The 19,823-nt window shown below is 43.2% G+C and overlaps 9 protein-coding genes across 9 annotated transcripts; 5 read left to right on the top strand and 4 right to left on the bottom strand.

The window, feature by feature from the left end:
* Window positions 1-1,096, top strand: BYT42DRAFT_540823 (uncharacterized protein). Its single transcript, XM_051565548.1, has 2 exons — window positions 1-521; window positions 587-1,096. The coding sequence occupies exons 1-2, from the start codon at window positions 207-209 to the stop codon at window positions 1,040-1,042; spliced, it is 771 nt and encodes a 256-aa protein (XP_051418292.1). The 5' UTR covers window positions 1-206; the 3' UTR covers window positions 1,043-1,096.
* Window positions 1,097-2,118: 1,022 nt separating this feature from the next.
* On the bottom strand, window positions 2,119-4,114 carry BYT42DRAFT_505763 (uncharacterized protein; the record flags this gene model as incomplete). The annotated part of the gene is made up of 6 exons (XM_051565046.1): window positions 2,119-2,855; window positions 2,927-3,000; window positions 3,072-3,141; window positions 3,212-3,379; window positions 3,447-3,773; window positions 3,847-4,114. 6 exons carry the CDS (start codon window positions 4,112-4,114, stop codon window positions 2,119-2,121), a joined length of 1,644 nt encoding a protein of 547 aa, XP_051418291.1.
* Window positions 4,115-6,415: 2,301 nt separating this feature from the next.
* Window positions 6,416-8,654, top strand: BYT42DRAFT_505809 (P-loop containing nucleoside triphosphate hydrolase protein; the record flags this gene model as incomplete). The annotated part of the gene is made up of 10 exons (XM_051565051.1): window positions 6,416-6,515; window positions 6,589-6,845; window positions 6,902-6,913; window positions 6,968-7,041; window positions 7,117-7,306; window positions 7,373-7,423; window positions 7,489-7,707; window positions 7,776-8,351; window positions 8,491-8,541; window positions 8,598-8,654. The coding sequence occupies 10 exons, from the start codon at window positions 6,416-6,418 to the stop codon at window positions 8,652-8,654; spliced, it is 1,587 nt and encodes a 528-aa protein (XP_051418290.1).
* A 404-nt stretch (window positions 8,655-9,058) lies between these two features.
* On the bottom strand, window positions 9,059-9,376 carry BYT42DRAFT_505620 (uncharacterized protein; the record flags this gene model as incomplete). The annotated part of the gene is made up of 1 exon (XM_051565039.1): window positions 9,059-9,376. One exon carries the CDS (start codon window positions 9,374-9,376, stop codon window positions 9,059-9,061), a length of 318 nt encoding a protein of 105 aa, XP_051418289.1.
* Window positions 9,377-10,390: 1,014 nt separating this feature from the next.
* Window positions 10,391-11,174, top strand: BYT42DRAFT_589088 (CoA-binding protein). The gene is made up of 3 exons (XM_051570327.1): window positions 10,391-10,562; window positions 10,619-10,658; window positions 10,734-11,174. Exons 1-3 carry the CDS (start codon window positions 10,468-10,470, stop codon window positions 11,010-11,012), a joined length of 414 nt encoding a protein of 137 aa, XP_051418288.1. The 5' UTR covers window positions 10,391-10,467; the 3' UTR covers window positions 11,013-11,174.
* BYT42DRAFT_589084 (histone acetyltransferase ESA1) lies at window positions 11,162-13,007 on the bottom strand. Its single transcript, XM_051570326.1, has one exon. It carries the CDS (start codon window positions 12,985-12,987, stop codon window positions 11,506-11,508), a length of 1,482 nt encoding a protein of 493 aa, XP_051418287.1. The 5' UTR covers window positions 12,988-13,007; the 3' UTR covers window positions 11,162-11,505.
* A 149-nt stretch (window positions 13,008-13,156) lies between these two features.
* Window positions 13,157-14,175, top strand: BYT42DRAFT_589082 (succinate dehydrogenase cytochrome b560 subunit). The gene is made up of 5 exons (XM_051570325.1): window positions 13,157-13,262; window positions 13,324-13,381; window positions 13,437-13,609; window positions 13,683-13,855; window positions 13,951-14,175. Exons 1-5 carry the CDS (start codon window positions 13,223-13,225, stop codon window positions 14,053-14,055), a joined length of 549 nt encoding a protein of 182 aa, XP_051418286.1. The 5' UTR covers window positions 13,157-13,222; the 3' UTR covers window positions 14,056-14,175.
* A 763-nt stretch (window positions 14,176-14,938) lies between these two features.
* Window positions 14,939-16,699, top strand: BYT42DRAFT_589079 (uncharacterized protein). The gene is made up of 4 exons (XM_051570324.1): window positions 14,939-15,630; window positions 15,708-15,865; window positions 15,931-16,024; window positions 16,083-16,699. The coding sequence occupies exons 1-4, from the start codon at window positions 15,131-15,133 to the stop codon at window positions 16,582-16,584; spliced, it is 1,254 nt and encodes a 417-aa protein (XP_051418285.1). The 5' UTR covers window positions 14,939-15,130; the 3' UTR covers window positions 16,585-16,699.
* A 100-nt stretch (window positions 16,700-16,799) lies between these two features.
* On the bottom strand, window positions 16,800-18,782 carry BYT42DRAFT_550082 (uncharacterized protein; the record flags this gene model as incomplete). The annotated part of the gene is made up of 3 exons (XM_051566112.1): window positions 16,800-17,806; window positions 17,890-18,307; window positions 18,534-18,782. 3 exons carry the CDS (start codon window positions 18,780-18,782, stop codon window positions 16,800-16,802), a joined length of 1,674 nt encoding a protein of 557 aa, XP_051418284.1.
* Between the last annotated feature and the right edge of the window lie 1,041 nt (window positions 18,783-19,823).

The following is a 19,823-nucleotide window of genomic DNA, read 5'->3' as shown; positions in this document are numbered from 1 at the left end:
CTCATTTCACTTTTGGTTAAAGAAAAAATTGTATACATCCTTTCTTGTTTCTTAAATTTTGAAGAAAAGGCAAGCGTTGCTGGGTAGAGGGCCAGCGACAGAGAAATTTTTGGCTGTGACGTGTCCACGTGTGGTTTCAACTCATTGTGTGGTTGAACGTCGCTTCTTGCCTTTTTCTCCTTTCCTTTGCTGAGCTCCACCATCTAATGTCCAAACCACCTGTTCATTCCGTATTATTCGATAGCACAGCACCTAACAGTAATACCGGTTATTACGATCCCAATGCCGGTGTTAATCCCGGTGCAGGAGATGGTTTGCAGTTTTATGCGTCTTCCTACGGCAATCAATACGGGGCACCCTCTTACTATGCAAACGCGCCAGCCGGCGACATGCGTTCTGATACCTATGATTATACGAGAGGCATGGGCTCATTTTGGAGTGCATTTGGTACAGGCGGATTTGCAGATGAGCCTCCATTGTTGGAAGAGCTCGGTTTGAACTTTGAGCATATCAAAACCAAGGTAAGCTGACGTTGAAAACCGTGGTCAATGTATGATGGAAAGGCTGATATCGATGTGCCCTTCAGAGTTTAACGGTGCTGAATCCTTTTGGAAATGTTCCTCACGACATTATGGATGATACGGATTTGGCCGGACCTTTGTTATTCATTTTCTTGTTTGGTATATTCCTTATGCTGTCCGGCAAAAACCATTTCGGCTACATTTACGGTGTCGGTGTACTGGGTGTGGTATCTATCTTCCTTGTCATGAACTTAATGAGTGAAAGCGGAGTGGATTGGTCTCGTACAGCAAGCGTTCTTGGTTATTGTCTGTTACCCATGGTCATGCTCAGCGGATTTAGTGTGATTCTGCCATTGAAAGGATACATTGGTTTGGTATTGACCGCTATTTCTATTCTGTGGTGCACTTATGCCAGTTCCGGTATGTTCACCACTGTTTTGCGCATGAGTGAACAACGTTTCCTGGTGGCGTATCCCGTTGGTCTATTCTATGCCTGCTTTGCGTTGATGACTGTTTATTAGAATCTTTGTATCCATCCAAAGCTCTATGTACATAAATTATTATCTTATTTCCTCTCTTTTTTTCATGCTTTAAGGTTCACCGTGCTCGTAATGTTTGGTTCAGATACTGTAGTCTTCTAACAGGATCTAGAAAACGGGGTCACTAGCAAGTTATCTTAGAATCAGCAGTTGCCCCATAGGAAACATGACCGAAAATGGTTCTGATAGCTTAGCCTGAGAATGAGAGATTCCAGGTTAACTTGTTCCGTTGGCGAGCTCGCGAATAATGGACTGATGGCTAATGTCAAACCGAGGATTAATGAACTAAAGCTGTATAGTAACTATATCTTACACTCTGGTCTTGGAATCTTTCCATGACATAACGGACCGGAATATCGTCTTCATTGATATCTCTTTCCATGGACCATCCGTCAGTGTCAAGTCCTGTTGATAAACTGGGGCCGTTTTAATCAAGTTATTGTGATGCTTCAAGGAAATAATTCGGCTTTTACAGCAGCAAGGACTGATCGTGTTTCCCTGTTGATACTTGAGAGACTTCACTTATATTCTGCTACCTGGAGGCACCGCTGTAAATGTGAAAAGCAATCAGCAATGTAGGCGTGAAACGGCGATAACTATGCCTATCAATTACTGACACATCATCCATCTAATCGCAACGTTTCAGTAGAAAATATTTACAAGTTTCTGGCATCCAACTGGAGACCATATCGAGAATGCTTTTATAGTTTCTTTCAACCTTTTATGATGGCAAGTGTGATCCTTTGACGAAGGCGTTATGGCAACAGCAGATCGTTTCATCACAAAAGCATATCACCGCTTCAACATCAGGAGATTTCCGATTTGGTTCCCCGTGCAGTATATTGTCGAATCAGTCACTAATTGCCCTTTTTTCGAGGTACCTGGTGCATTACATAAGCGCATTTGAAATTCCAGAGTCAGATTGAGAATAAGAAAAAGTAATTGTACAACATTATTTGGAAAACTTTGAACAAAGTAGAATACAATTCATCTAATCATCGAATTCCAATAACACATGCGAAAGTAGAAATGAAGCACTATACAGATTGATTGAAAATTTAAAGGAGGAAAGCACCGGTCAAAGCCGCCACAGGCGATCCGGTCACACGAGGCAAACTCCATCCAACAGCAGAGGTGGTTTCAGCGGAAGCGGCAATATCCAAGTGGGTAAAGCCAATAGGATGTTCATGGTTCAAACCATGCTTATCCAAACCGGAAGCAATAAGCATAAATCCGGCGGGATACTGATGGCCACGGCTGGTCATGGTACTGGGCTTGTCGTTGGCTTGCACGACGTCTTCACTGGATCGACCAGGCTGAACAACAGCGACATCTTCGCGGCGCATGGTAGAGATTTCAAAGGGATCGGCGAGAATGTGACCAGCATCATGTATACGCTTGCTGACTTTGTTTTTGCGCGCAAAACCATTGTCAAGAGTGATACCGTAGCAATCGTAAGCACGAAGAGCGTGACCGGTCAAAGTGGCCACAGTGAAAAGAAGAGAGGGTGCTTTTGAGGAAGGAGCATTGGCCTTCTTGTTGGCGAGCACACGTTCCTTGAATTCACACAGCAAATCGGTCATCACCATACGACCTTCGGCATCCGTATTGCCGACCAGCACACGAGTACCGTTGCGAGAATAGATCACCTCATCACTCACATAGGCATCTGAACCGACCGAGTTTCTCACCAATGCCAGACCTGCTGTCACATTCACCTGTTCGGGTTGAAGCAATTCAATGGTCTTGAGTAAACCAGCCACAGCGGCAGCACCACACTTATCACGAGACATATCTAAGCGCCCAGTTGTCCATCCATTAGCAATCTTGTCCGACTCCCAGAATCGACGTCGTCGTTTTCCTTACCTCTCATATGACCACTGCACTTGATGTCAGCACCTCCAGTATCGTAAGTAACACCTTTACCCACGAAATACAAACTGGAAATTGTCATATGATCAGAAAAAATGGCCCCATGCGAGACAACGATTTTGAAATAGAAAGCACTCACTTTTCCTTAACCTTGTCTTGATCAGGCGATACATATTCAAAGTGAACAAATCGAGGATGGTGACGAGGAACTAAATGAAAATTTGCATGAGATTCCTTTGCCGTTACATCCTCCATCATCCTCTAACTAAATTATCTTACCTGCTAAACTCGCGCGAGTGACAGCGTGAGCGAGAGGATACTCTTTCTTGATGGCATCAATGTCATCAATGACTGTCATCTTAACATTCTTGCTGTCCTTGAATTGCTCTTGGAGATATTTGACGACTTGAATGGGAGACATACGCTCGGGATCAGGGGATCCAATATCTGGGGGTCATCACATGATTTTCCGTTACTTCAGACTCCCAAGACGACCATCATTTCCTTTACTTACCCTTGGCAACACGACGACCAGCTTCGATAGCAGACACAATCTTGATCATCTCATCGACTTTGCTGCCGTCGAAATTAGGAGCCACAAAGCCCAATTGCTTGAAAACCTGAAGAGGTTGCTTGACACGTTCGTGATGATCGCGCACATCCACAGGCTCAAAGGTGGATTCCAAAAATCCAAGCATGGTCACTTCCAGATAATGCTTATAATCATCTTGCTCAGAGAACGTCCAGGACAATTCTGTCTCGGCGGGAGCATCGGCAAAGCATACCAAAGGAGCCACCATACCGGCCTTCAAGGCACGCTTACCAGCGTCAAAGGCGGCATCTGATTACAATCCGGATAAGCGACGGCGAACGGAAAAACAAGTCCGACATGCTTATTTCTTTTTTGTGCATACCTTTAAAGCGACGAGCATCGTCAAAGTCGTTGTTAAGGGAACCGGTGGGAACAATGAGGACTCGGCTAGCAGGCGAAGCGTCATTGGGAAGAAGCAACTGAATTTCATCGCCGAACGAAGCATCCAAATCCATCCAGCTCTTCACGCTCGGAACAACGTTCAAGAGCGCCTTCTTATCAGTGAAGAGAACCACGACACCGTCATAGTTGTTTTCCTGGAGAGCACTGGCAACGTTGTTGGTGAAAATCTTCAATTGCGGCAATTCCATGTTGAAGACGGCAACAGATAAAGTATAAACAAGAGGGAATGGAAAAAATTAAAAAAAAAATTATAAAAAGAAGTGGGCCGAAAAAAAAAGAGTTCCGCCGTGTCGCACGAGTCACACCACGCAAAAAAAAAAGGAAAATTTCGTGAAGAGGAACAGAAGTATATCAACCTTTAAAGCTCCGTCACCGGCTTTTAGCCATTGATCTTCCGTAAATATGGAGTAAAATCAATCGCAACATAAATAATCGAATGAATGACCCGTCTACAAGTCTTGCTTCTGAAAAACACCCTCCATATCAGTTATTCCACAGACAAGACTTTGTCGAAACCCATCATTGCATTGATTGGTTGCGTTTCTATCAGAAATCTTCGTCAAATCTTCGGTTTTAAAAAAATCAAAAAGCATTCCACCCAGACAGGTCGTGTCAAACTTTTTGTGTATGGCATGGGACATCCACACGTAAAGCCAATTCAAATTCACGCGGGTGAATTACTCTCACAGTGTCATAAGCCAATGGACGTAACCCTTCCGTACCGTGTCAGTGTGAAGATGACATTTTTGGCCGTATCAAGCTCACTTACGGAAAATCCGTACAGTAAATTGTGAACAAGATAACCCGATGAAGAAGCTTGTTGAAACGTAACGAGCATCAATAAAGTAATAGTAACTCTCTGTTGCTTTAGCTTTCTCATTTTGAAGCATCAGCCTGTTACACGCATTAAACGCATCAGACCCATGCCAACGTGAGTGGATCTTCGGGTTAAAGCAGTGCCTGTCATCTCCGCAAATAGAAGATAAGCGGTGGACATATTTGATAAGCGTGAATCAAGAAAGTTACACGAATCAGTCCCGAGTCATATATTTCCCACGGTGGCTTTTTGAACTCCTGCTGCCGGGAAAACTTGGTGAAAACATTTAATAATGTTAGATTAAAACTATGGAGCACTCAAGAATGAAAATATTGGTATGGCCGATTAAATCACACCCATGGAGTCAATAGGAGTAAAACTGCGATGGTCTCCGAATCATATTGAGGAAACGAAATGAACCTGTAATTGCATCGAGCATTTATACTCACATAATAGCAAACAATGAAAATGCACCAAAACAATGGATTCACGTCAATTTATCAGGGATGCACACGTGCTTTTCCTGCTGGATGATGACAGTTTAGATCGGGTTCTTCATCAACTTTCCACTTTTTCACTTTGCTTCTGGGTGAGTATGTGTGTCGCAGAAAACACTCGCCATACGTCTACGAAAACAGCGCGATAAGTTACTAAACAGGCAGGACGCTTTTGTCAGCATAACGCTTTGCTGTTGAAATATTTCCAAAACATGCAAACCGCGCAGTTTAATACTCAGTTACAATTGTCGCATTGACAAAAAGTGAAGTCGTAATTTCCGAAAGGTTGCAAAATCCTCAATATTTTCTATGCTAGACACCAAAAATGTTGGCAGTTTTGCTGCGCTAGGTATAGTCGTCTAGGAGATTTTCTGAGCAGAGCTTGACGAGAGTTTGCATGCAGTTGATGATTCCCAATTTAGTACACTTGTGTTGCACTTGGCTGCAGTACTATTATGAATTCTGTAAAGAAGTTGGATGAAGATGATAACGAATGTCAGCTTTGTTAGAACGGTTGTCATAGAGATAGAATAAAGCCGGGGCAGAACTGACAGAATTATTGTCTTGCAAATTTGCTGCGGTTAGATTGTCGAACTTATTTGCTTGGTTTTCAAGAAATCCAATTTGGCAAAATTGCATTATCCATGAACGCGAGAATAGAAGATCCCAAATTTGGCGCACATGGTGGAATTTCTTCTCTGTGAGTCATATTTTAGAGTAAATGAGTCATTGTAACTTTTTGGCTGATGCTTGGCTAGTGCTTGGTTGGTGTTCTCCTTGCCCTTTTTTGTGTACTTTGTGCGAAAAAATTACTGCGCAACAACGCTTGCCCTTCTGTGAGGTGAAAATTAAAAACCCGCTCCTCGCATAAATATGCTTTAAGAATACGACGGCTTCGTTTTTTCCCTACAACGACCATTCTCGGAAAGAAATTATGACCCAACCTTCATCCGACACCACTATCAACCAGGCCACGCTATTGACCTCCACCCTTATGAATATATCATTGCACGATATACAAGCCGATGAAATTGTCGATACCATTTTTGGTCCCGGGCACAGCAAGGCCGACCTAGATGAGGACGACTGGCCCACAGAAAAACGAACGCTCAAAGTATGTAGATTTACGTCTCACCATGCTTTTCTTACAATACTGTTCTACTTAGGCACGATTTATGGAGGCGACGCCGGAAGACATTGAATACATACGCTCCCTGATAAGCAAACGGTTGGAGCAAGGACGAGGCGAAGCGTTATTTGAAATCGGTTTGGAAGGTACGAAACCACCAGCAAAAGACAGCATAACATTGACTTTTGGAAAACTAACAACTAGTCATCACCGTTTCAGAGGACGATTCTTCCATGCACCTTACCAAAGAACAGTACCAGAAATGCCTGACAACGCTCGAACTAGTCATGGTCGATCTTCATGCTGACTTTGCCGATGTCGATGAAATAAACTTGCTGGATCAAACAGACAGTCAAACAACAAAAATGTCAACGAAATCTCTAGAGGACGGCGTAATTGGGCATGTTATGATCAGAAAACGTCCTAAATCAGTACAAGACATGCTGGAAATTCGAATAGCTGTAGTTGGCAACGTAGTAAGTAACAGTGCTATTATGATTCTGTCAAGCTTCAAGCTCACTGTATCCTATAGGACGCTGGCAAGGTAATGATGTGACAGTGATAGGTCCCATTTTTTGAAGATGCTGACTTGCAATAGTCCACATTACTGGGTGTACTTACAAAAGGTATCCTTGATGATGGTCGAGGCAAAGCCAGAGTGAACCTATTCCGGTATGTCATTATGGGATGACGATGAAAAACTTGCAGCACATTGGAGGGACATGTTATTGAAGACCCTGTATATAGCCACAAGCACGAAATAGAATCTGGGCGAACGTCCAGTGTCGGCGGCGAAATCTTAGGGTTCGACTCCAAATCACACCCCATCCTTCACCCCAGTGCATCTGGTCGCAAGCTTACTTGGGAGGAAGTGTGTAGCCGAGCAGCCAAAGTATTAAGTTTCGTGGATTTGGCGGGGCACGAGAAATACCTGAAGGTATATTTTCCACAACACACTATTCACTTTGAAGTCGATGCATGTTAACGCTTCTGCTTGGAACAGACCACCGTGCTTGGCATGACAGGCAGTGCTCCCGAATTTGTTATGCTAATGGTAAATCGCTGATATTTGGGTATTCACGTCGTTGCCAAGGCTGACAAAAACATTGTTTAAACTAGGTTGGCGCTAACGCAGGCATGATCGGCATGACCAAAGAACATCTTGGTATTGCCCTGTCACTAGGTATACCGGTCCTTGTTGTTGTTACAAAGATCGATCGGTGTCCCCCGAATATTCGAGAAAAGACGATCAAAGAACTCACATCAATATTGAAATCCAAGTCTTGTCGAAAAATCCCGCTATTTGTGGAAAACAGCCATGATGCAGTAATGACAGCAGTAAGTGGAAAGAAGTAGAGACAATTCCATGAGAATGCTTTTATTGATCGAGAATGCCATGGAATTAGCAAAACTTTGTCAGCGAACGTCTATGTCCCATTTTCCAGATCAGCAACGTGACAGGCGAAGGGCTTGATTTACTACGGAATTTCCTCAACATTTTGCCATCCATGACCAAATACGATACAAGTCTTCCATTCCACTACGAGGTCAACGAAACATACTCTGTGCCTTTTGTGGGTACAGTAGTTAGTGGGATCCTAAAAACTGGAATGATTCATGTGGGTGATCGCGTGTTGATCGGTCCAGATTCTACCGGTCAATTTATTCCTACCACCATCAAAGGCATTCATCGAAAGCGGGTGTCAGTTCCGGTTGCAAAGGCGGGTCAGAGCGTCACGTTTGCAATAAAAAATATCCGACGGAGCACGATCCGCAAAGGCATGGTGTTGCTGAATTACGATAAAGACCAACCTATGCCTAAGGCTTCTCGGAAGTTCGAAGCGGAGATCCTCGTACTATACCATTCAACGACTATCAAACAAAAGTATCAAGCAATGGTCCATTGTGGTGCGGTACGACAGACTGCCAGTATTGTGAACATGCAGAATACGGTATTAAGGACGGGTGACCGTGCTAAAGTGGTAAGTCATTATGCAAGGAAATTATGATATGCGCATGCAGGCTGATCCTTGTTTATTTTACGCATTTTGGTAATTTCTTGTCGTTCTGCCTTTTTGGTATTTGCGATTTCAATTCTACTTTATTGGGTCCGCTGTATAGCAATTTGAGTTTGTGAAAAATCCAGAATATTTGGTGGAAGGCACACGGCTGGTAAGGGATGACACGTCAATGTATACTTGTTTTGTCTATTAATGCACGATAATCAGATATTCCGTGAAGGGCGTACGAAAGGTGTGGGGAAAATCACCCGACTATTAGCATAGTTCTTGCTGACCATTTCGAGGTTTTCGTTATTTTTCTTCAGTCGTTGCTAAACATTGAAATTATGCTGCAAATGAATAAAAACAGAGGGGGAAAATATCGTGAAAGTGAAATGTGACAAAGTGAGCTGATTGGTTGGGCAACAGGAAGTTATAACAGCAGAATAGAAGCCCAAGAAAGAGGGGGGAAGCCAAAGCAAAAGGTTCTTCCCTATAACATATCAACAGCTGCTAAATGAAAAAAAAAGAGACAGAGAATAATAATTAATAGGAGAGAGGGCAATAGAGGTTTGGAAAGGAGGGTCCAAGGGGAAGTCCAATTGTTTTTTTTTTGTCCCAATGAGATGGCAAAGATGTTACAGTAACAAAAAGAAGCAAGTTCCAAAAATTAGAATGAAAAGTTGCCTTCATTTCGAAACGGACGAGTTGGAAGAAGCGGAGGCATATCCAACGGACATGGGGCGATTTAATCGATGAATGCGTAAATGTCGTCGTAGATTGCTTTGAACGCTAAATTTTCGTCCACAGCCTTCTTCGGTGCATTCGAACGGCTTCTCACCCGTGTGTGAGTAGGTATGCGTCCGCAAAGACGACGGACGTGTGAAAGCTTTTTGACAATAGGGACATATGTATTTAGCTGCTCCTTGTTGGTATGATACATTATTATTCAAATCCAGAATGAACCGATGAGGGGTGGGGGATGAAGAGGAAGAATTAATATCCATATCTTCTTCCTCCTCTTCCGTCATATCGAGCTCATCCGCAGACGAATGAGCGGTACCAAAAGAGCCTTCTACTGCCATCCGCTTGTAAGTCGCGAACGGATACCGCGGTGCGAAATCTGAGTAGGATCGAGAGTGAGTACGTCGCCGACGAGAAGTGGTATGAGATGTAGCAGGTTTAGATATGCTTAACGACTGCATGTCGAGTGGTAAAGCCATAACGTTGGAATGATACAATGACGAGATTTTAGATGAGGTATGGGTTGATGCAATGGAAGATGACGAAGATGGGGTAGATGGCACTGGTGGTGATGAAGACGATGAGGGTGGTTGTAAGGGAGCAATCAATGGCAGCATAGGTGGTAATGTGTCCCCTCGACGGAATGAGCTTGGTATGTGCTCAGAGGCATGACGACGGTGACCTAGCAAATGAGGGGGTTTGGACGCTCGATTGGAACGAACTGTATAATCTGTATTTAAAAGAGAAAATGGTGCAATTGAAGACGGTAATCGATGCGAAAAGGATAAGCAAGAGTAAGTGGAAGCAGCAATCCATGATTATCTTTTACCAATCATGCCAGGTCCGCCTTCCAAAAGTTGCTTAATAGAAGGTAGACTTGGTTTTTCTTGTTGCATGGCAGCGAATTTTTGTAGAAACCACAGAAACAAATGCGGAATAGTATAGTAAAGAAAAATGAGAAGTGATAGAAGAGAGAAGAATGAGAAAAGATCTGCCAATTGCAAAAAGATGAAATTGATTCTTCCCTCACTTCTTTTTTATATCATTTTTTTTTTCAGGAATCCACGTGGCTTCACCGCATAAAAATAGAAAGCTTTCAATTTCTCCTAGTCTTTTGCTTCATAGCCCATTTTCTCCAATATAACACAACAGAAAAAAAGACGCGCTCACATGAACATCAAAATGAAATGCTCACAATTCCATGCAGCAATGATTTCAAGCGCCATTTAAAAATTTCATAGGTTCTGTTTGGTCGTTTTTTTCACACACCAACTTTTTCTCGGCGTTCACATATTATCGGGTCTTTCTTTGTCGGTTCGCGCCATCCTAGTTCTCTCATTACTGTCTTTTCGTCATGTCAGCCGCTCAAAGATTTATTCGATCGCCTCAATTCGCAGTCGTTGGTGCCAGTACTTCGCCCGAAAAGTTTGGCAACAAAGTTTTGCGCTGGTACGCTGTCACAGTGAAATTATCACCAGAATGGGTATTGACAGCACTTGCTATAGGTATATCAAGAGTGGTCTCAAGGTTATACCGATAAATCCAGTAAGTGGCAACTCGAAAAGGGTAAAAAATGAGTGTCTAAAGTATGGTATTGCTCTGTATTTTGCTACACTGTAGAAGGTAGCAGAGATCGAGTCTTTGGCCACAGTCGCATCCATCAAAGAACTTCCTAATCCTACCGAAACAGCCTTATCTGTTATAACACCCCCCAAAATAACGCTTCAAGTGTTAAAAGATGCAGAAGAATTAGGGATTCAGAATGTTTGGATTCAGCCAGGTGCTGAAGATGGAGAAGTGATGAAATTCGCAAAGACATCGAGTATGAATTTAATTATGGGAGGTCCTTGTATCCTAGTCCAAGGCCCAGATCTCGTTCGATTGCGAGGTCGTCTTTAAATAAACGTTCACCCTGGCTGTTCAGAAAGAAAGCTGCAACGTTAACTGGAATCTAACCACTTTGCTTAGCTAATTTGTGAATATGATATCTCAAATGATTATTGCTTATGCTCAGAATTTTTCGATGAGACTGCACAAGCACCATTCGATTTAAGAATCTCCCCAAATTAAAAAATGTGGGATCTAGCGACAGACCCTGTGTCATTCATTATACAAGGTAAATAAAAATTTATCATTGCCGGCGAGTCAACCCTAAGATATGCATCAGCTATACAGAGGATATTACGTTATAGATCCCATAAACATCCAAACAGTCATTCATAGTCAAGGAAAAAGGGTCGTTCGTAATGTAACGATGATGATGCTTCCATTTAAAAACGGGGTAAATCATAAAAGCGTAGAATAGGGACATAGAATTAGCAACTTCCAATAAATCTTGATGAAAAAGTAGTAATATTTACAAAACGAGGGAGGGAATATCATCAATAACATGTTATAAGAATCGTAACTGGGATGGTGTAAAGTGAAGTGGCTTCCAGTCTAGTTTCTCGGGAACAATTGTTCGCTTCCGCTTCTTTCGAGATCGTTCCCACTGTTCAATGACTTTATCACCCAGACAAATGATGTGCTGTCCTCTGTAATATTTCAAGGCACCAATATTTTGAAGTGTGTGAAGGATATCCTGAGGAGTGATTGACGTGCGCTGGGAAATTTCTTCAATGGTCACCTCGTCGGTCGTCGACAAGAGTAGTTCCACAATCGTTTCCGTCCAATAAGCTCGATAGGATAGCAGACCCAGATCAGAAAGCGGCTTCTCGGGTGAACCCGTTCGTCCTTCCGCCTTGGACAAGGCATAAGAAAATGCAATGAGTAAGCGTCCGTAACCGTGTCGTTGATGCTGAGGTAATGTCAAGATACAAGCAACATTGTAATTTTCAGATGATTCCTTCTCCTTGGAAAAATAACCTATTAAATGATGTCCCAGTTCGTCACGGAGGGTCATGCAGTAGAACAAGAACGGATCTACGTCGTAGTATAGCGTTTTATGATCCAAGAACAACTTGGAAAGTAGACAGAGATTGCGACACCAAGTTTTCTGTTTGCGGCCATCGATTTCAAAGAAAGAGATCTCTTGATGACGGTAGATCTCGTTACCAGGCGGGTGCTGCAATTGGCATCTCCCGCGATGACGTTCCAGTTGTTTGTGAGACGCATAGTAGAGAAGACAAAATTCGCAGATGTATAAAGTGTCGCAATACGCATACTCCATCGGATACGGCGAAAAATACCATGCTTCCACTTCGTGCTTTCCCATTTGAATTTTGTTCAAGTTCTTCACTCGTGCCACCTCGCCAACACATTGAGTCATGGATCCAGAGGTTCGTAATTTCTCAATTTCCTGCTTTTTTGAAAACGTGCCTGTCGTCTCTTCCGTCACCTCCATGGTTTGTCCGTCCTCGTCGTCAGCACCAATAACCACATGAGCATTTTCTTTATCATCGGCACTAGGTGTCGCAACGTGAGATTCTGTTTCTTCCACTTTACGTTTCTGTCCTGCTGTAGGGGTTCCCGCTCGTCCTTTGGTGCGTCCGTGATCTAACGGTGGCGTAGCAGTGGCATCTCGATGATGGTTAGGATCTTTCTTTTTCTTGTGGTCGGGTTTAGGGAATTCAACTCCTCTTGCAAAGTCCAAGCGTGCAAACGAAACCCATTCATCCAAACGTTTGTTGAATTCGACGTAATGAACATAGTATTCCAGGCCTGGTGGATCCGTCGGCGTTTCACGTGCCCATAAGATTTCGGCTTTGCGGAACTCTGATTCGTGGTTTTGTGAAATCTTCTCTACGAACAGTTTGCAATGCAAAGGTGAAGCCATGAATTTGTGCTTCAGTTCTGCCAATTGAGTAGCCGCATCAGTTTGTGCCGAGGAATTTCCATCGACTGGCGGCGTCCCGCTGGAATTCATGTTACTCATCGTTGAGAAAAAAAAGTGTTCTACAGCCACACCAAGGGATGTTGAACAGAAGTGATCAGACGATCGGGTCGGAGGGAAAAATTCAAAGGGTGATGTCATCAATCGGAGTATAAATTCCGCAAAAGTGATGAGGGTGGGCTATGCATTCACGATTTTTACCTGGCTTTTTTTTCGGTTTCTGTAACGTAACTCCCCCCCTACTCTATCGATTAATACTTCCCCACTTTCATACATCATGCTCTCCACTCAGTCCGTTCTCAGAAACATTACACACAGTATGTTACCAACCTATTTTAAACTCCAAAGCTACTCGATCTAATCCAAGCTCGTACGTAGATCCTGCTGTTCGTTCCGTCGTGTTCAAGAACGCTGCTGTCAGCTCCATGGCAGTGAGGTAATAACTATGCATTACCGATTCTTTTTTCAGCTACTGATTCCAACGTTAACAGACGTTTCAATGCTACACCTTGCGCTCGCGAGCAATCGCCTGCTGCCGAGTCCGAGTTATTACGCCAGCAGCGTAAAGTTCGCCCTGTTTCTCCTCACTTAACTATTTATCAACCCCAGATCACCTGGTATCTTTCGGCTGCTCACAGAGTCACCGGTTGTGCTGTCGGTGGTGGTAAGTTATCTACATCAAAACACCGCGCGTTTCCATATCAACGAAAAATCTGATCGATATTGTTGTTCTGAAGCTGTTTACTTGGGTGCATTGGCCTACCTTGCCGCCCCCACTGTCGGTATGACTTTTGATTCTGCTACTCTTGTTTCTACTGTTGCTGCTGCTCCCGTGGCTGTCAAGGTTCTCGCGAAAACCACCGTTGCATTCCCATTTGTTTTCCACTGTCTGAACGGTATTCGACATTTGGTACGTTGACATTTTTCATTTATTTTTTTCCCTATTTTCAAGGACCGAATCGGAAGGGACAATGAGGACTGATCATATGAAAATAAACAATGTAGGTTTGGGATGCTGGTAAATGTATCGATATCAAGAAGGTCTACACTACCGGTTATGCTGTTCTTGGCGGTACCCTTGCCGGATCTTTGTATCTCGCTTCTTTGTAATTGAAAATAAAATTTTACGCATTCATCCTATTCCGGACATGTGAAAATGGACCAACCTTTTGCCGGGATTCCATTCCACTCCTGTATCACCCAGACTTCCCATATCCCGATATTGTGCACACACAAGGACAAATACGTATAGTCCATGTCACTCAATAACTCATTGATTGCAAGAGGGGATCACGGAATTGGGCGTGATTTTAATCATCCCGCCTTGCTTGCTTCACTACATTTGTCTTATGTAATTGTATTCGGTACTGGTCTTATTTTTGGGCGTGAATTCACTGGAGGATTTATAAACAGTGGAATACTTTATCCGTGTCGGCAATACTTGATGAGAGATGGGAAACAGAATCGCGTTCAACCAATTGTATTCTGTTCTCAAAAGTTAGGCGCTTGGTAAAATCAATGCAGCTTGCTGAATTCAATAACCTTGTCCATCGCACACCGTAACACCATTACGAACAGTTGTACCAGATTTGGAGCCTGCTGTTTATGGGAATCGTGAGCCACTCACCAATGACAGGCGACATCTCCATCACAGTCGTTCATCATCCTGCCACTCCTGATTGCTTGTGCCTTTATTCTAGGATTTGCTCTTTTTAGCTATCATATTTTTCCAACTAAAGATACCATGTTGTAAAAACTGAAATGCCACAAGAAATTATTCCCAAATCACTACTTGCATTGTTGTCCTAGTTATTTTGACTGTGTATTTCACGTTGACCTGCGGTCCATGACAGTGCGCAGTCTGTCCTACCTACTTGGTGGATCTCCGGGCAACCAAGGCCCGCTGAGGTCTGGAGGTACGTTAACCACATCCACATTTTGCTTTACTGCCATACCTAGTTGCTATTTTTTCCGTTCTTTTTTTTTTTTACATTTGACTACATAATTTGAGCTGTTATTCTTCCATTTTTTGTCTATCTAACCTTTATATTTGGTCTACTTTTCTTTCTTTTTTCTTGCTCTTTCGCTTTATTTTTGATTTTTGTGACTTCAAGTTGAATAAACTGTAGTTGGTGCTCATCAACTGCATTTGGGAAATTTTCGTCTTCCCCTTTTCTTTTCCCTCATGGCAGCACGCTTCACGCTGGCGAGTGGTCTCACAACAAAACTGGAGGCATGCTCGGCTTACCTCGCTTCATTTTCTAAGCGGTCCTTATCCTTGCTTCTACTGCTGACTGTGACTATCACCGTCTGCTTCTTGTACTCATCTCATGCGCCAAATTACCTTTCAAACACCCCCAACGGTTTCCTGTACGCACGTAATGCCTCTCATCTTTTATCATCTGGGACATATGATTGTGCTCAGTGCAAAACTCCACCCATTGAAAAATATACCGAGGAGCAAGTTTTTGAAGCATGCCTGGATCCCGGCGTTGTCCCTGAATATTATCTGAGTGTTGTTTTTGTTACTCGCAATGATAACTATGGCGACCAAGAATACCATCGAGTCCAGAATGCCATTGATAGCACCTTCTTGTTAGCGGAAAACACCACGACGTTGATCGAACTGCTAATTATTGAGTGGAATCCTCCTGCAGGACGACGTTCTGTACGGGATATGTATCAGTAAGGCTCATCAAAAGACACCCCTTATCTCCATGATCTATTTCATTTTCAATGTCTTACGTGGTTGTTACTCTCAGCTTTCGTCGATCATCGTATCTCACTTATCGTATTATTACTGTCACTCCTCGCCTTCATGACAAGGTTTCACGCAACGACCATGCTTTATATGAATACGAGGGTAAAAACATGGGTATTCGCTTCGCGAGAGGAGCATTTGTTGTATGCACCAATCAAGGTACGATCAATGAGACCGAATGGGGCGAACATACAGTAGAAAGCTAATACCGGACGTTGTTGCAGATGACATTTGGTCTCCGAATATGCATAATGCCATCGCTTCTCGTTCATGGAGAAAAAAGATGTTTTATACGCAATTTCAAGATAGCCACATTGAGTATGCATTCCACCTGGAAGGAAAAACACAAAAACAAACTTGCTAATTCAATATATAGATATGATTCATTACCTTCTACACTCGTACAAATACCCAGCTTTCCCAGCGATGACATCCTTCTCCGCGCTTGCGAGCATGATGCCTTTGAAGCAGGTGCCTTTGTAATGCCTGAGCCCGTTACTGTCAATACCAGCAACTTTTTGCAAATTGGAAGGGAAGCGAGCGATTTTACCTTGGCGCATCGGGATACCTGGAAATTGACGGCTGGTTACCGCGAAATGGGAGCCAAGACGTGGATGGATATGGAACTGTTGCTGACAGCGGCCTGGTCGTTGGATATTCCCGTCACCTATTCTGAGCATCCATTTACATGCCATCAGCAACATCGGCCGGTAGCACATCCAAATACGGAAAACGAGAATCAAGATGTCTATGTAGATAGAATGCAAACAAAGGAAGAACTACACATGAATGACGGAAAGAGTTGGGCCATGCAGACAATGGATCTTTGGCGCGACGGTTTACGGTGTGAAGTTTTCCGTGGGGGACTGGGGATCTAATTCTAAATATTATTTATAATACCGGCAATTAAGTAAAATGCATCAATGGACGCGGCTTGCGGTCCTGCATACCGCAATGAACTCATAAACAAGCATTAAAAGAATCACCGTGACCCACGTACTTTAAAAATGTATGTAATATATTGAACAAATGATTTCCTTCTTAAATAATGGAACAAAAAGGATGCAAAATCCACAGCTGTAAATGGAAACATTTAGGTGATGACAGTAGGTTCCTTACGGCCAGTGAACTTTTCTAATTGAGATAATTCAAGAGCGACATCGATAATTGGTTTCAAGGCTTCTTGAGTTGGTTTGGGATATTCGGCAGCGTTATCCGAATATTTCTCGACGTACAAACGTACAGTGGCACCATGAGAGCCTGTGCCACTCAAGCGAATAACAATACGCGAACCGTCTTCAAAAATGATGCGGATACCTTGCTTCTTGGACTCGCTGCCATCGATGGGATCATGATAAGCAAAATCGTCGGCCTTGGCGATTTTGAATTGACCGCACGTCTTGCCAACAAGCTCATTCTTTTCGATCATACCACGAAGACGTTCCACCATGTCTTCTGCACCTTTGCTGTCAACTTCTTCATAATCGTAACGAGAGAAGAAGTTGCGACCGTAAACCTTGTAATGCTCTTGAAGAATGTCTTGCACACCCATGCGCTTGCTCTTGTTGACATGAGCAATGATGCTCAACCATGCCAAAATGGCCCACACGCCATCCTTTTCACGGACGTGATCCGAACCAGTACCGAATGATTCTTCACCACAGATGGAACAACGACCAGCATCCATCAAGTTACCAAAGAATTTCCAGCCAGTGGGTACTTCGAAGAATTCCAATCCTTGTTTCTTGGCAACCAAATCCAAAGCCTGGGAAGTAGGCATACTTCTGGCCAAACCATTCACACCATGCTTCTTGAAGTATGGGATAGCTTCCTTTGCGTAATGGGCGATGATAGCTACACTGTCACTGGGAGTGACAAAGGCATCCTTACCGATGATCATGTTACGGTCACCATCACCATCGGATGCCGCACCGAAGTCATAGTTTTCGGCCTGAACACGTTCGACCAAATCATGAGCATAAGTGAGGTTGGGATCAGGATGAGCACCGCCAAAGTCGGGCAAGGGCTTGAAGCGCATGACGCTCGATTCCGGGAGACCAAGCTCTTCCACAAACAGACGATAGCCATAAGGACCAGTGACTAAATAAATTAAAAGAGATCAGTCTCCATTCATTGATTGCTGAAAGCATGCACTTATTTAATAACTTTGAGTGAAAACATACCACCATTCATGCCATCGAAAAGCATCTTAAAGTCCTTGTTGTTCTTGAAAAAGGTGCGAATTTCGTCAAAGTCAAAGATGGTCTTCATGTATTCGACATAGTCCTTGACACCATCGATGACCTCCAAAGTCAAATCACCGATATGTTGAGTACCAAGCTGTGAAAAGTCGACCTTGGGAATGTCGGCAATTTCAAGGTTTTGCAGAGTTTTGCTGATTTCATAGATTCGGTTGGTGACACTTTCCGGAGCAGGACCACCATTGGAACAGTTGTATTTGATACCAAAGTCCGCATCGGGACCACCAGGGTTATGCGATGCGGTCAACAGAATACCACCTGTAGCTTTAATCTTACGGATGATACACGAAACAGCAGGCGTCGAGACAATACCATCTCTGCCAACAACGAGTTTCTTCACCTGGAGGATACCAAAAAAAAAAAAAAAAAAAAAAAGAATGAGTCCTATCTTCGCACTTTGTACTTCATTCTTCCCAGCTGCATAACGACAACAACTCCCACAACAGTTGGGAGCAATACACCATGCGTGACAAAGAGCACAGTTCCCCATACACCCACCCACTTTGTGCTTTTGTTCCCCTATCTCGCAGTCTTCCCTTTTTTTATACTCATGAGAATGTACTTACACCAGCGGCAACACTGAGCTTGACGATGATTTGCAAAACTTCATTGAGATAAAAGCGACCATCACCACCGATGACTAATGTAGCACCTTTCGCTCCGCCATCGCTTTCGGGGATAGCCTTGAGAACAGCTTGGATAAAGTTCTCGGTATAGTTGGGCTGTTGGAAAACCTTGACGCGTTTGCGCAAACCGGAAGTACCGGGCTTCTGGCCTTCGAAAGGCTTGGTTTGGACAGTATTCACATTCACCATAGGGAAGTATCACGCGATAAGAAATGAAAAGAGAAGAGAAAGAACAGAAAAAGAAGAAAGTTCAGTGGGTTTCGTTGGATGTGAAGGGTTTGAGACCCTTATATAAGCGCGCTGCTTTTTTTTTTCTTTTTTCGTTTCCAGACGGATCTTCCTGACCGCTGAAAGAGGCCGCGGAGATTGAATGATTGTCGTCGAGATAACCGCTCGTCCTCTGAAGAGACAAGTAAAACCAAAAGATAACCCGCTTTATTTTGTAATGTTTTCTTGCTTCCCTCGTAGAATAATTGTATATATGAAGTAATTGATTGTTCGTTGGGCCTCCAGCAGTTCCAACGCATGGCGTCTTCAAATTTTAACACTTACATCATTCAGCCAGTCTAGCCACTCAACGTCACGACGTCGTAAAGAGGAAGTACAAACATCCGAAGATTACCAAAAGCGGAACGCAGGTTGGGGTGAAACAACGAATATAGGGCGACGAAGAGAATGAGGCACAGACCAACTTCCCTGTGCATTGATAGTTATCATTGTGCTGCGTGCTACACCCAGCCCAATCATATACTGAACCCCCGTTTTGTATCCTTGATTTTCTCTGGCTGGACTCGGGGTTTTTTGCATGGATAATCGTGAAATTATGGAAACGAAAGTAAACAACACGCTATGTTTCATTCCTTATTTCTTGCAACGAAAAACAGAGCTAACAAAAATTTCTGGTTTTCCCGTTTATGCCCTTTTTATTGCTTGGGTCGATCCACCCGTTCCTATCTCCGCCATCTTTCCAGCTTACACAAGGTTTCCCAAAGTAAAAAAAAGCCATATCATGGCTCCAAAAAAGCATCTCCAAATAAAATGGAATGAATGCTTTATTTTTTTTTTCCTTACTATAACTAGTGTTTTACGTATATCCAAGGAATAAAATGTTCATAGGCCAGCAATCTAGTGTATCGCCTCTTCAAAAACGCTAAACGAAGTCGAAATATTGGTGAAATGATACAGTTGGCTACCGTGCTATTTGCTTCATATACAAGTGGTCCATGCTCC

Source organism: Radiomyces spectabilis, assembly GCF_025331425.1.
Source record: "Radiomyces spectabilis strain NRRL 2753 chromosome Unknown BYT42scaffold_18, whole genome shotgun sequence".
Classification (NCBI taxonomy): domain Eukaryota; kingdom Fungi; phylum Mucoromycota; class Mucoromycetes; order Mucorales; family Radiomycetaceae; genus Radiomyces; species Radiomyces spectabilis.
The sequence above is the reverse complement of the archived record's forward strand: the minus strand, read 5'-3'. Positions and strand labels throughout refer to the sequence as shown.